The 15,489-nt window shown below is 40.0% G+C and overlaps 1 protein-coding gene across 1 annotated transcript in view; it reads left to right on the top strand.

Moving 5' to 3' along the window:
• The window catches only part of LOC117388836 (neuroligin-4, X-linked-like), a 78,255-nt gene that overhangs the window by 12,144 nt on the left and 50,622 nt on the right, over positions 1–15,489 (top strand). The window contains exon 3 of the mRNA XM_033986384.2: positions 9,285–9,437. Within this exon, the coding sequence (XP_033842275.2) occupies positions 9,285–9,437 (153 nt within the window). The remainder of the gene's footprint in view (positions 1–9,284; positions 9,438–15,489) is intronic.

The raw sequence follows: 15,489 nt of genomic DNA, 5'->3' as shown, positions 1-15,489 counted from the left end.
AGGAGGTACCCCTCAAAACGACTCAGGTGAAGTACATAACTGTAGTCTTTGCTTTTCAAAATGTTTGTTACTCATGGAATCTTTACTTATTGTTGTTACAAAGGATGGAGAGCTTCTTCAAAGACGGTGGCCTTGTTCAACCCTACTCCACATCAATGCGAAAAAGGGCATTTCTACAACACCTGCAACAACATTTGCTGTTAAACCCAGAGCAGAGGTGCTGTCTTCAGTGAACTTGTCAAGATTGGACTGTGAGGAACTTGAAGAGGATCACTATGGCTCTTGGAAGAAATGTCAAGATTAGTGGGACACTCGTTTTGAGAACTTGGTTTCTGTTTCTTTTTTCTGTTTTGAGAGAAGAACTCATCCTAAATATGCTGGGTGTGTGTTAAACATGTGTGAATTAAGCAAAACAAAACTCCAAGGATGTTTTTGATGCGGAAATAACAGATCACACAATAATTTGCAAAAAATGAGAAACTTGTGAATCTCCAGATGGAGTTGAAAGAATTACAAAGATAACAGTACCTTTGGTAATGACAGAAAACTTTCAATAAAATTACAAAAGATTACAAAATGAAATAGCTGCAGTATACTTTGACAAAAGCGCTGAACAAATTTGTTTTTTACAACACTATTATCAAGACAGTACAATCAATTTACCACAGTCCAAGAGATAAAAATTAATGAAAGTCTGTCAAAGTCTTTTACACTGGAACGTTCATGTCGACAGGGCTGTTTCCTGTCGCCAAGTCTGTTTGCCTTGTTTATAGAACCTCTTAGCCAGTGCATAAGGCAAACTAATCTAATTAAAAAGATCAATACTCAGGGTGATATCAAAGAAATTATCCCTTTCTGCTGATGATATTTTGGTTTATTTAGGTGAACCAAATGAATCACTTCCAAGATGGATGACAACATTAGATGACTATGAATCATTGTCAGGTTACAATTTAAATGTTATAAAACTCAAATTATTACATTTAATTATGAACTTTCAAATATAAAGAGAAATAAATACTGTCTTAAATGGGATCAGGTGATTCTGTGTAGAAGCCAATCATCTCCAAAATTAAATCACACCTGTCAAGATGGTGTCATTCCAACTCTTGGGTTAATCAAAATAGATCTATATCTCACTGGCAGCAGGTGAATATGGACCAGTGGATTCACTCTGACACTGCATCCAACAGATCAGTGTGTGGATGCAAAACAACTTTCTCCAGCTAAACTCAGACAAGACTGAAGTCATCATCTTTGGCCCACGGAAACATAGAGAAAGTGTTAGCAGTCACCTCCAGTTTCTCTCTCTAAAACCTTCAAATCAGGCTAGAAATCTAGGGGTAACAATGGACTCAGACTTGAACTTTAACAGCCACATCAAATCAATAACATCTGCAGCTTTTTACCACCTAAAAACATTGCAAAAATCAAAGGTATACTGTCAAAGTCAGACTTAGAGAGACTTATCCATGCATTTGTCTCCAGTAGGTTAGACTACTGTAACGTCCTGCTCACTGGCCTCTCCAAACGAGCCTTAAGACAGCTGCAGTACATCCAGAACGCTGCTGCTCGGGTCCTGACTAGAACCAGGAAGTACGAGCACATAAGTCCTGTGCTCAGGTCTCTGCACTGGCTTCCTGTAGCTCAAAGAACAGACTTTAAAGCAGCTCTGCTTGTGTATAAGTCTCTTCATGGCCTAGGTCCAAAGTACATCTCCGACATGCTAGTGCCATATGAACCATCTCGCAATTTGAGGACTTCAGGGACCGGCCTCCTGCTGGTGCTCAGAGTCAGGACTAAACATGGAGAATCAGAGTTTCAGTTTTATGCAGCTAAAACTTGGAACAGTCTTCCTGAAGATGTGAGACAGGCCTCTACTTTGACAATGTTTAAATCCAGGCTCAAAACGCTTCTGTTTAGCTGTGCATATGACTGAAAGGTTTTTATTCTGCAGTCTTCTCCTTTAATGGTAATTTTATGATGACAAAAGAAACATGGACTGACGGACTTTTATTAGACATAGAAAAGTGACAGGAAAGTATTTGAAAAGTGACAGGAAAGTTTTGTAAAGTAATGGGAAAGTTCTTAAACTATGCAAGACACTGTTTAAAGAGTGCGAGAGAGAGTTTTTAAAGGGTGCAAACGAGTGGATGAGAGAGTTGCAGATTGGGTGATTATTTATGTTTTGATTTGTGTAATTTTAATGTCTTTCTTATTCTGTAAAGCACTGTGAATTACCTTGTGTACGAATTGTGCTATACAAATAAAGTTGCCTTGCCTTAATCTGTAAAAAATCTGCAGTCTCCCACGTTTGCTCTGTCTTTCTCAAACCCTTCCCATGCAGTCTCAAAACACCAATTTGCTGAGTGAAATAAACTGACTTTGCGCTATATGTGGTTGGGGAAAAAACAACATTACAGCTATCAAAAGACAAGGGTGGTCTATCCTTCGATATATATAGGAGTTTTGAGACCTGACTTTGTTTAAAGCATTGTTTTCCGGAGAGGAAGTAAGGAGAAGGAGACAAGGCGAGGCTTTTCAGATTTGTTTCCACTTGACCTTTTTTTTTGTTTCCTGTTTATTTGTTGTCTCTTGTATTATAGAGAGAAAAGTATAATTTAGTGCATCTGTGTATTGTACATTCTATGCGCCAGATCAAGAGTTTAATGATTGAATTTAATGAATGTCCGGATGGCAAACTGGAGTAATTTGTACATACGAATGTGCTCCCAATGTAAATAAATTGTGCAAGTGTTTTAATTAAAGAAAAAAAAAAGAAAGAAAACTGGCAACGCAAACTTATGTGAGAGTTTGGGTTGCCATTTGAGAACCACAAAGCCAATTGTAACTAAAAATAAATCATAATTGCTATCAGTAAATGCTATATTTGATTTGAACATATCCGGCTCATATCTGGGGACACAGTTAGGTCATGTTTAGACAATTTCCTTTTAAAAGCATTTCGACACACCCTTTTAAATCTAAATCATTGCTGCACGCTGCTATTTCAGGACATCTAAGATATTGCATTGCATTTCCACAATGCAATCTTCCCCAATAAACATGTGCGTGCCCACAGTGAAGGCGCAGGCGGCCAGACGCAGCTAAGAATAACTAGGCGGGCTAGCTAGCAGGGTTTGGGCTAATGGGCTGATTTGAATACGCCTGCAGGAGGGACATTTACGAGCACACACTAAAATAGCTGCACACAGAGGGAAGAAAGATGGCTGAACACTCCCTTATCCCTGTAGACTCGGAGAAGAGAATGCAGTGCCATGCATTTGGACCAGAATAATTCTTAATAAGATGTGGTTGTTATTTTGGTCACAGAAAACAGAGATGAATGAGCTGATGGGACATGGGGAGAATTTCCAGGAATGAAATGACCCTGGAATTGTCTTACGCAGCGAGCTAACCAATCTGTGATGCTTTTAATTACAGAGGGGGTATTTTACTTCTATGGGGCATTAACTGGTAACACATAACATATTGGGATCGCCATGTTGCCTTTTATTGTTCTGAAAATGCTAATTCGCCGATAACAACGTATTGACACGTTTTATTAGATTTACTTTGATTTTTGACGCTCTGAAACTCCCCTCCCTTTGCTCTCCGTGTTAAGTCACTCTGCCTTCAGAGCACTGTCACAACACAAACAGTGTGCATCCCGCTAATGAAACTACTGCACATCACATCAGGTTTGTGAAGTTGTTGTATATTGTTTTGTATCATGTTTTTGTATATTTATGGAGAAAAGCCCGTAGAAGAATTTTGGGCTGTAGTCATTTTATTTAAATTATAAGGATTTATATGGGACAACAGCGTAAAGGAGAAATGAGGAATTGGTGTTTGGTAGCCTATTTTTTTTGGTATTCATATGTAAAAAAGCTGATTAAACTCGTGCTTCACAAGTTTAATCTCTCTTTCTACAAATACATTGCTTCCTTGTACTTTTTCCTGCATAAATAGTTGTTTTTGCATGAAACCCCATGCAGGTGTAGTCTTGTGAGTGCAGTTTAGGTCAGATACATAGAGATAAGTATTTGTTTTGAGAGCTTTTGCCACGCCCCCTTTTTAGTCGGTCGGCAAGACATGTCTTTGGTCGACCAAGGATTTCTTTAGTTGAATACAGCCCCAGAAGAATTAGGTCTATGAATAAATAAACAGTTTCGTAGGATCAGTAGGATATGCAAGTCCATTCATCAGTCTTTGTTCACTGTAGGAGTCAATACTACTTCCACAGTCAGTTAAAGGGATACAGATATTTGGTTGTCAATTTTATCTGACATTTCTTTCACTTTTTGTATTGCATTAATGGACACAGACAAAGTTTTATATTTGAAACCCATAGAATTTAGTTTTATTTCTGTGTTCACTGTAAACGACAGAACAAATTTAGTATTACTACGTGAATTCTCTGGCTGTCATATATTCACTCTGCTTCTCTGTCCATGTCACTGGATTGTCTCTGGATACTCTGACATATCGCCACTATTCAAATGAATGCAGAGCCCAGAGTGAGTGAATATGAGAGTGATAGGTAGTGTTACTCTAACCTGACACTGCCACACTCCTCGCTGTATCAAGTGCGAACCAATTTGGGCGCACATGGTCGTGGTGTTTGGTGCCCAGCTCTACGTGAACGCATGAGGCTCTATCAGGCGCGCTTATTCTGCCTCTAAAACTCTGCACAGAACATACAAATCCAGGATACTTAACTAGGTTACTTACTCGGATCAGGTCTGGCTTCATGTTCATTAAGAGCTGAGACTATCGAGAGATGAAATGTAGGCTTTTAAAGTAAAACACCCTGGCTCAGAGACCTTAGTGAGTGCAAATGTGCTCTTTCAATATGGTGTTACCAGAAGAGAGGGGGCGTGTGTGTATGCTGGGGGGAGATTGCAGGTCGCCAGCAGCCTAAAATTGCGTGTTTGAAAAGTTGGGAAACCCTGGTGTAGCGTATGAATTGTATGTCCAGGTGAAAGTTATTTATTCAGTCCTTACTGTTGAGGAAATTTAAGGACAATATATTACTGTGGCTTAAATAAGCAGTGGGTTTTGGTGCACTCAAATGAAAATCTTTGGCTCACCGGTGCACCCAAGTCAAATTGTTAGTCTGGAGCCCTGGTATCAGTGACTGACAATAGAACAAATCAGGAAGTCCTTTTGCATAAATATGAAGTTGTTTTCTTTTGCACACTCAAACAGCAGAGAATAAGATAGATGGATGGATAGATAGATAGATAGATAGATAGATACTACATTTACACAATGCATGAACAAAGACAGAAACAGACACTGGACACAACACGAGGGACTCTGCTACAGATTCATTGTAACATCAGTGCACAGAAATATCGTTTTTTAGTATTCCACAGTTTCTGACAAAGTGCTTGTTATAAAATGTACTGCTGCGGGTATAAAAGAGTTTTTGAGGCGTTCAGTAGAACACCGGGGCAAGAAAGAATGAATGGTTTCACTTTTTACTTCTGAATGTTTTTTTCTTTGGCTGTGTTCGCACATCCTCGGTCCTAAGTCCTAGTTATAACACTTGTTTAAACCAACGCAGGATTGATTTCTGCTCTTACCAAGTTTTGTAGTTGTGTCCTCAGGCGAGATACTTCACCCACATTGCCTAGAATGAATGTGAAGTGTGAGTATTAGTGGTGGCCAAAGAGCTTTACAAGTGGAGTGTACAGGTTTAGTTCTGGTGCAGTCTAGGTTTGTAAAAAGTATCGAAAGTAAAATACTAATCAATACTGAAACTGGTGTTAAAAGTGCATACTCATTTGAGTCTGTATCAATGCTAAAAAGTCACAATCACAGGACAGAAATGAACCTGAATGAACAGGATTAACATGATCTTGAGCTTTATCAGAACAAGTATAAGACACATAAACTAGAATACGCTCATGAACCTACCTGAACGAGAAAAGAAAGTACTATGATTTAATGTTGAAAATGACGTTCTATTGTCTAGAATGAACTTTTTTTTTCTTTTCACTGTGGTATCAGAAGTACAGTCCCAGTTTAGTCTCAGTTTGGACGATGTGTGTTCATGTATAAACGGAGTCTTTGTGTGTATTATCCGGTTAGCCCGCAGTATAGCACTAGGCCACACATCTGACCTTGTTAAATATAAACCAGAGCAGTGCTAAGGCCACCCTCTCTGCCCCACACCTGCGCCAGTGCTGCGGGGGCCCGTGGGTGCTTGTGGGTGCTCGCGGGTGCCCTGTTTTGTGGGTGGGAGCGGTCATGCATACTGATGGGTTCATCCACATGCACACGAGCCCTCTGCTGTTAGCTCCACCCGCTGGCTCTGGCGCGGGACTATTCATGAGGAGACAGGGGCAGCACAGCCACGCTCTGCTCCTGTCGCGCTGAAACTCAGTGTAGTGTGTGTGATTCCATCTAAAGGCAAGAGGTACGCTTTAGATACACACACAAACAAGGACGACGCCCCGAGCTCATTTTCAACAATACACTCTGTGCCAAATTCTATCTCCTGATGTTTAATAATAGGAGCGGAGCAGCGGGGAAACCAATGCATGTTATTTGCACACTTAAACACATGGGGAGCTGATGGAGTCGGCGAGATATAGAGCATTTTAGAGAATGGGGAAAAATAACAAGAAAAACACTTTCATTGACTTCACGGAGATGTGTTCTGCATTCTAGTTCCAGCTCATATAGCTCATTATGACCTACTCTAAACTTACCTGTGGTGCATGTTTGCAGTTTTACAAGAACGTGCTAGAGTCTTAGGCCTTCTTCATTAGACTTTGTTTGAACTGTGTGGAGGATAAAGGACCTATATGTAGCCTGTGCGATTACAGTTTAAAAAAAGTACTACAATTACAAGTAAACCTGGGTTGCCAGTGTCTTAACCTCTCAGTATTTTTACTCATTCTCAGTGTATTTAAGCATTGAAACTGGCAACCCAAATGCAAGGTTCACTCTGCTTTCTGACTGGATAATCGTCTTGAGAACAAAAAGTGAATAAATGGGGTGTCATGTCCAATGTTTTTGTAATTAAGAATACATCAGCATTACAATTGTTATCAGTAAAAACAATGTCATTTCAGTATGTTTGGGGACAAAAATAGGTCATATTTGTGAAATTTAAAATCAAAATCGTACATACCGTGCCATACTGTCTATTCCAAATCCAGAGATGCAACATTATGTGGTTAACAGAGAGCAGTATATAATTTACCCAATGCTATTCCAATCAATTGCTTTTTGGTTGTAATAGTCCTGTTTCACTATGCGTAATTTCTGACTAAAAAAATAAATACAGACAGTACACAACTGACATATTTTTACCTCAAGAGCTGCTTATACAATATACTGTACTGGGACAAGACACATTTTACTCACATACATGAAAAAAATCAGGTACAGGGCCTTTAAGATCAGTATTGACCAAAACTGTTATTGACCAAAGCAGCAACACAAATATCAGATAGCAATATTGGCTTTTTCTTCTCTTTTCACTTCTAAGATTTTATTTTTGAAACTATAACAGCACTTATTTTTACCCGCTGTAAAAGCTAACCAGAGTAACATGCACCCGATGAGACATGGGCGTTGAACCAGCAACCTCTTCTTTACTGAGAGGCCTGTTCCGCCTGGTTTTATAAGACTCACTCTCAATTATTTTTGGCTCCTGTGCCTGAACAAAACCATGGCTGTGCGCACTAAGCTAACCGCAGCATCCCTCTCCGTGCCTGCCGAATCCTTGTTAGAGTAAAACAGCAGTTTGTATGCAGCTATTCATGCGTTACTCAAAGACTGGGACTGGAATTGTGTTATTTATTTTTACCTCATTCTAAAACAATTTAACCAACGCCATGCTTTATTTAGCATAACTGTATAATTCATCATTTGTCTAGAAGAAGCACGTGGAGGTCAGGAGAGTGCTGGAGGATATGGCTAAAATGAATAGCGCAACTTGGACATTTACTTTTTTTGGGGGTGGGGGGTCATTTTAGATGTTTTTATTGCGCTGAAAAACATGAGTCCTTATTCTGAGCAGGCTCTCCACAAACCTCCTCATCCTTCTTTCCATGGAAATGTTCTTCCTTTGGCTATAATGTTCCACAGTATGGCATAAAACTCATTTATCTCCATAGTGAGTGTTCTAAAGTATGGTTTTAACTTTCTGTTTCCATGGAATCAGTTCACCTCCATAAAGTTACATGGTGTTGCTTTAATAATGGCAATGTATTAATCCCCCTTTGCATAGCCTTTTCCAGAGGCTGAAGTAATTTTAGAATTGTGTGCATTATTCATTCATTCTTCACTCTGCCCTGGGGCAGACTGACAGAAGCAAGGCTGCCAATCTGACCTTGACCAATCACTCACACACACATTCATACAAGGCAATGTGGTGAAGTGTTTTGTCTAAGGACACAACAGCAGTATGCACTGGTGCGGGTTCTAACTACTGACCCTCTGAATCAAATTCAATTTATGTGATTGGGGGCTTAGTCAATAAAAATACAGTTGTTTGTATTTTTAAACAACGCTGCAATCATGCAATCAACAATTTTGTCAATATTTTTGAAACTACCAATTGACACATAGTCAGTTCAACTTTAATTTTAGTAATTATAATTAGGCCTGAGCTGAGGACAAAGTCCCAGCGAGGGACTAATTAAAACTGTGTTCGGAGCCAAGAAAATCGCAAATATCAAGTAGTAAACAAGTCAGAACATGTTGGTGACAAGTATCAAAAATCAGTTCATATAGGGCCAATGGGGGGCCAATCTGTAAAAACACCTAAAAAATATGAATTTAAGGATTAACCAAAAAGCACAATTAAAGAGTGAAAATGGGGTTCTCTTTTGTAAAATCATACTTTTCATACTTTTATTATCTCCAAATTGGATTTGTTTTTCAAAAGGCTTAAAAATCAAAATAACCAAAACTCATGTGAAATTAGACTATAGTTTAGATGTTTGACAAATTGTAAAATGTAGGCGTGTACATTTCTAAAAACATAAAAATATATGTATTTCTCAGAGATTATATTGAATTGAGGACACTCCATTGTGCATTGATGACCTCAATGCAACAATCTAAAATATATATAAGTATGACATAAAACCGCTCTACAGTGAAAAATTTGAATGGGACCAAAAATTTTGTTTGTTGTAGACGATTGAAATTTGGCAGAGATATGACACATCCTTCTTGCCATACTGAAAAAAAAAGTCAACGAGTACCTTTGTACTTGTACCTTGTAGTAATAAATGCTTTCTGTTCTTTCTCCACAGACATCCACGAGGAGGGGGGTCAGCGGCCGGTCATGGTGTACGTGCACGGGGCGTCCTACACGGATGGCACGGGAAACATGATGGATGGCAGTGTATTAGCCAGCTACGGCAACGTCATCGTCATCACGCTCAACTACAGGCTCGGGGTGCTAGGTAACTGCACACTTTTGAAGGAGACATATTATGTTACATCAAAGTGGAACTAAAAACTAAATCCATTTTCCACGACTAAACTGTGTATCTGGTGTTCTAAAATCATTTTCTACCTTTCCTAGTAATTTTCTAGAAACATTTGCACAAACTACACTACCAATCAAACGTTTGAACACACCCTTTCATTTAATGTTTACTACTTTCTTCATTTTAGATACATATGAAATACATCAAATATATGAAGCAAGATATATGGAATTATGTAGTACAGAAAAAAGTTAAATAACTCAACTACATATTTTTTTATTATTTTATATTGAAATTCTCAGATTATCCACCCTTTGCTTTGATGACAGCGCTGCAAACCTTTGGCCTTGTCTCCTGAAATGGTTTTTACTTCACAGCTGTGCCCTGTCAGATAAAACAAATGCCAAAGTGCAAACCAGGGTCAAAGCAAAGGCTCACTATTTTTTATTATTTCTAATATAAAACCAGTTATTTTGGGTCTATTTTTTGGTTGCTACATTCCATATTTGTCCATTTATAGTTTTGATGCCTTCAGTGAGAATCTACAATGTAAATAATCCTGAATAATCCAAAGTGTGTCCAAACGTTTGACTGCTAGTGTAAGTCAATACGCAGCTTTCTGCTTTCAGTGGCCACTGCAGTTTCAAGTACCATGTGACGTCACACATGACTGTCCTGATTACGGTCAGGTGTTTCTGATTACAAGGGCATTGAAGTGTGTTAGATCAGTCACACACCTGTCTCTCCTTTCTCTTCCTCTGCCCGTCTCTTCTTGTGGTTTAGGCCTGAATTAAACTTGGTTCTATTGTAACTCAGATCTGGTTTTGACTTCATTTTGACCAGTTTTTTCAGGTTTCAGATTTCATACTTGTGTTGCGCTCTCTCCTCCTTCTCTTCTCCCTTCACTCTTTCCCTCTCTCTCCTGCACCCCCTCTCCACTTTCTCCTCTCTATCTTTCTTCCCCATCCCTCACTCTCCTCCTGTGTCCTTGTGAGCTAAATATGTGACATGAATGATGCAACATGATGCGTGATGACTGTGTTGACCCCTTCTGTCCCCCTCTCCTCTCTTACCCTTCCTCTCCCCTGTCTCTCTTTCTCTAACTCTCTCTTGTTCTTACTCTCCCCTGTCACTCTTGCGCTCTCTCTCTCTCCTTTCTCTTTTCTTTTTATGTTAATGTGTTAGTCCAACCCAGCCACTGTTGTTAGCAGTTTTATTTTATCTGAGTAAAAATGTCCAATGGTGAATGCCCCTGATTAAAATGTACAGAACACAAATACCACTGCACCGGTCTGTTCGTCCATGTTTTTGGTACAGCTACACCCCTGGTATGGTCTACTGCAGGACAGTTTGAGTGGGCAGCAGCATTTGCCACCAGCATCAGTCTCAGCTCAAACATGTGCATTCTCTCATTGAGCCTCTGGGCAAGACATTTTGAGAAGCTGTGCAACTACTTTAATGCACAGTATTACATCCCGAGTTGAGATTTCTAACCCCAATTGTGCTTACATTTAAAGGTGCACTATGTAAGCTTTTTAGAAGGGGGTCACCCACCATGTGATGTTATTGCTTTCAGTAGGATGTTCCTCCGGTGGTAGCGTCACCCATGGAAAATAGGACCTAGGTGACTAAGACTAAGAGTGGTTCAGAAGAGTCACCGGGGCCCCACCCTGGAGCCAGGCCTGGAGTTGGTGCTTGATGATGAACGTCTGGTGGTTGGGCCTTTCCCCACAGGGTTGCACTAGGCACAGCCTGAAAGAGGCTATGTGAGGCCATCCTCCTGTGGACCCACCACCTGCAGGAGAGAAGAGGTAAGGGGCCGGTGATGAGAGATCTGGCTGGCAATCCTTCATGACTCGATCTCTGGACACAGAAACTGGCTCTGGGCACATGGAACGTAACCTTTGTGTGGGAGGTTGAGCGTTACCAACTACATATAGTCGGCCTCTCATCCATGTGCAGATTGGGCTCTGGAACCAAACTCCTTGAGAGGCGTTGGACTCTCCACTTGCCCTCTCCAGGTGTGTGGAGAGTTCATGCCATAAGATGTGTGATACAGTTTCTGTATAAGACCTGTATCAAACCTCTTGGTTTACCATGAATCTACGTTTCTATCCTCACCTATGATCATGAGCGGTTGAAATTTGTTTCCTTTGTAGGGTGGTTGGGTACTCCCTTAGAGAAGCCCTGTCACAGGAGAGGAGTAGAGCTGCTGCCAGCTGAGGTGGCTCGGGCATCTGTTCCACATGCCTCCTGGACTCCTCCCTGGGGAAGGATACCCCAGGGAAGACCCAGGACACGCTGGAGGGACTATGTCTCTCAGTTGGCCTGGGAATGCCTGGGAGCTAGAGGTAGTGTCTGGGATGAGGGAAGTCTGGCAGTCCCTGCTGTCACATGCTTTCTTACTGTGAGCGAGATCACTGTTCCACAGATCTGACCTGTCTTGGTGGTGTATCCTGCTTGTCTCCATGGATATAGATATGCTTAAAGTCATACTGTGGGACATTCTAGGCACAATAAATCGTCTCCGTTGAAACAAGCAGGTGGTTACAGTTACATAGTGCACCTTTTTCCAGATTTTGTACTATGAGGAACACGGCTCAGTTTTGTACAACTGACATTAGTCCACTGCATTTGACCCGTCCTTCGGTGCTGCTGTGTTAGACCTGTCAGTAGAGTTTCCATTATAGTAACTTGATTTCAGTACAAAGGAACAGACTCGAAACTGGATACTCAATACTGATTTCAATACCACGATGATAGTTAAAAGACTTAAGATAATAGAATGTGATTTTCAACATTAAACTGTAGTATTTTCTTTTATATTACCACATGGTCTCTGTGTAATCCCACAGTCGTCCCTGTAGGTTCCAGGTGGTCCATGGACATATATTACTCTATTACTCTATCCTATACTCGTTTTGATACAGTTCTATTAAGGAAAAGGTTCATTTCTGTCCTGTGAAGGTGACTTTTTTAGTATCGATACCTGCTCATGAGTACCTAGTTTCAATATTAGTTTTAGTTTCGATAAGTATATAATTAAGTATTTTTAATATTTTGACAACCCTAATCAGGAGCAATAGGACCCGTCTCCAGATCTTGAGCTAGTCTTGGCCAGAACTGGAGGAAATCACACCCAGACACAGAGAGAACATGCAAACTCCACACAGAAAGGCCCTAGTCCCTTTTCTCAGTCTCACACTGCACCACGATCAAGCAACAACTAACATTGTGACTTTACGGTTCCGACAACGCTTCCGTATAATACACAATGATCCACCTCTGCAAAGCTGTTGTTTTTATTACATTTGTGACATGTTTTAAACCTAGCATCAGTGTATTCCCTCCCCGCATTAGCCATCTGCACGGTTAAACCCTTCAGTGGTCCGCGCCGCTGTTAGCATCTCTGCGCGTGTACCGCCTTTTGTTTTTAGCATCCCCAGCGCACGCTAACCCCTCAGGCTATTTCTTTTCAGCTTCGACTCCAGTCTGATCCCTGCACCTCCGCCTCTCTGCACCCTCCAAACAAAGGAAAAAAAAAATACTCCCGAACCGAAATCCCAGCTAATTTTATCCCGCGTTACAAAGCTTAGGGGCTAAGTTAAACGCATACATTGAAATCCGGTTCTAATTACGCGGCGGCGGTCACGTGGGATATTTAAACATAAGATGGTATTTACAGAACTGAACGCTATATCATGTCTTTTTAATTCAGCCGGGATCTCAAAGGATTTGCCGCATGTTTAATAATTCATTTGAAGAAATTAATTAAAAAGTGGCAGCAGCAGGTTAGCGCGCAAGCTAGTTTTTAATGAGTTTTTCAAGCTAATCCCGGAATGGTCAGGAATGGTCAGGGGGACTTAGCCTGTATGACACCCGAAGATAGTTTTGAAGTGAAATGCCTATTTTTGGAAGGATACTTTTGTTGGAAATGTAATTTAAAAAGATGAATTAAATGGGTCAATGTGATTTATTATTCGCTTTTATGGGTTGTTATGTAACTGTGGGAGTGCGAGGGGCTTGTGGTGCTCCAACCAATTTGCCTTAATTATGATTTGCACAGAAAGTACATGGAAAGTTGAAAATGGAGACGTTATTAAATATAGATAAAGACTTCTAACGACGACTTGGCTGTTTAAAATTTGAAATTGTGACCAAAAATTGTATGAAATTCTGAAACGGGCAAAACATGGATATTATAGTTCTGTTAATGTAATGTTTTTGGTATTAAAAGTATATGATGAAAGGTGCACTATGCCAAGCTGAGTTATATCCATGGAATTCACAGTAACAATTTATGTTAGACCTTGCTGTAGTAGTAGTAGGAGGCTACAAGTAGTAATGGTGGTAGTAGTAAAGAGTTGTAGCTAGCTTGTAGTTAGCAGTGGTAGTAGTAGTTGCAGTGGTAGTAGTTGTTGCAGTAGGAGTAGTTGTTGCAGTAGTAGTTGTAGTAGCTGCTGCAGTGGTAGTAGTAGTTGTTGCAGTGGTAGTAGTTGTTGCAGTAGGAGTAGTTGTTGCAGTAGTAGTTGTAGTAGTTGTTGCAGTGGTAGTAGTAGTTGCTGTGTTGGTAGTAGTAACTGTTGCAATGGTAGTAGTAGTTGCTGAGGTGGTAGTGGCAGTTGCTGCAGTGGCAGTAGTAGTTGTTGTAGTAGTAGTTGTTGTTGTTGTTGCAGTGGTAGTAGTTGTTGTTGCAGTAGTAGTAGTTGTTGCAGTAGTAGTTGTAGCAGTGGTAGTAGTAGTTGTTGCAGTGGTAATAGTAGTTGTTTCAGTGGTAGTAGTAGTTGCTGTGGTGGTAATAGTAAATGCTGCAGTGGTAGTCGTAGTTGTTGTAGTGGTAGTAGTAGTTGTTGCAGTGGTAGTAGTTACTGCAGTGGTAGTAGTAGTAGTGGTATGTAGAAGTAGGCCTAGTAGGTATTAGTAATAATTATAGACCTACTAGTTGTAGTAGTGATAGTACTAGTTTGCAGTATCATCTGAAACACTAACTCATTTCCAAGTAGACATGCTTACTACTAAGAACAACACAGAAATGACCTCATTATATTGTTACTTTTGCATGGTTCATTAATTCAGAATACATTCTCTATAAATATCCCTCTATCCATTCCAGTTTTCCAAAGGCGGAGTTGTTAGAGATCAAATTCCAGTTCTTTCCCATAGACTACAAATATTCCAGAGTGAGGCTATCATCAGTGGCTCTCGTCTTTATCAGGCTCCTCTTAGGCGGCGTACATTATTCAGCACTCATTTGAATACAGCGCTAATCAGCTGTGGGAAAGTTCAGATGTGCAGGGGTCATGGGAGTCCGGCTAGAATTTAACAAAAATCACTTTAGTGTTTTTAGAAGTCTGAATATCTTGAGTTCTTTGCTGGGTTTTAGATCTGTGTGTAGTGTTTAAATGGGGAGGAGGTGCAAAAATGGTGATTATTAATAAGAAGATTGTGGTGAAACTGCATAGGCTATAGGTTGGGTTCATGTTTTTGAATGCCATTTGCTACATTCATACAGCAAGTGTTTTCAATTGCCAATAATCACATTTTTATTTCAATAATTCACTTCTACATCGGCGAGTATATAGCGCTATAGTCTCAGCTAATTGGTACAACTACAGTGATGTTATAGAGCCTAATATCGCTCAGATACACAACTGATCCCACATGTCCCTCATTATTTTTCTTTTGTTTGTTTATTTTGTATTTTTATTACACTTTTGTTTTCGAGCGAAGCCAAAGTCATAGTCATTAAAATATTATAATATCTTATAACCAAGTAAATGACCCTACTAATGTGAAATTCTCTAGCGTTGCGTTGTCTCCGCTCTGGTCTGTGTAAGACATTAGATATGAAACTGTTAACATGAACAATAACGTACAATGATTAAAAGCGGACCTATTCTGCAAAATCGACTTTTCAGAGCTTGTTATAGTTTTTTCCCCTGAGCATTTACACTCTCAAAGTTGTATTTGGAGTGATTCGTGCAAATCTGAGGAACCTTTAATCGCTTATTTTGACGACTTCTTC

This window comes from Periophthalmus magnuspinnatus, chromosome 21 (genome assembly GCF_009829125.3).
Source record: "Periophthalmus magnuspinnatus isolate fPerMag1 chromosome 21, fPerMag1.2.pri, whole genome shotgun sequence".
In the NCBI taxonomy this organism is placed as follows: domain Eukaryota; kingdom Metazoa; phylum Chordata; class Actinopteri; order Gobiiformes; family Gobiidae; genus Periophthalmus; species Periophthalmus magnuspinnatus.
Note: the sequence above shows the minus strand (reverse complement) of the source record. Positions and strands in the feature narration are given on the sequence as shown.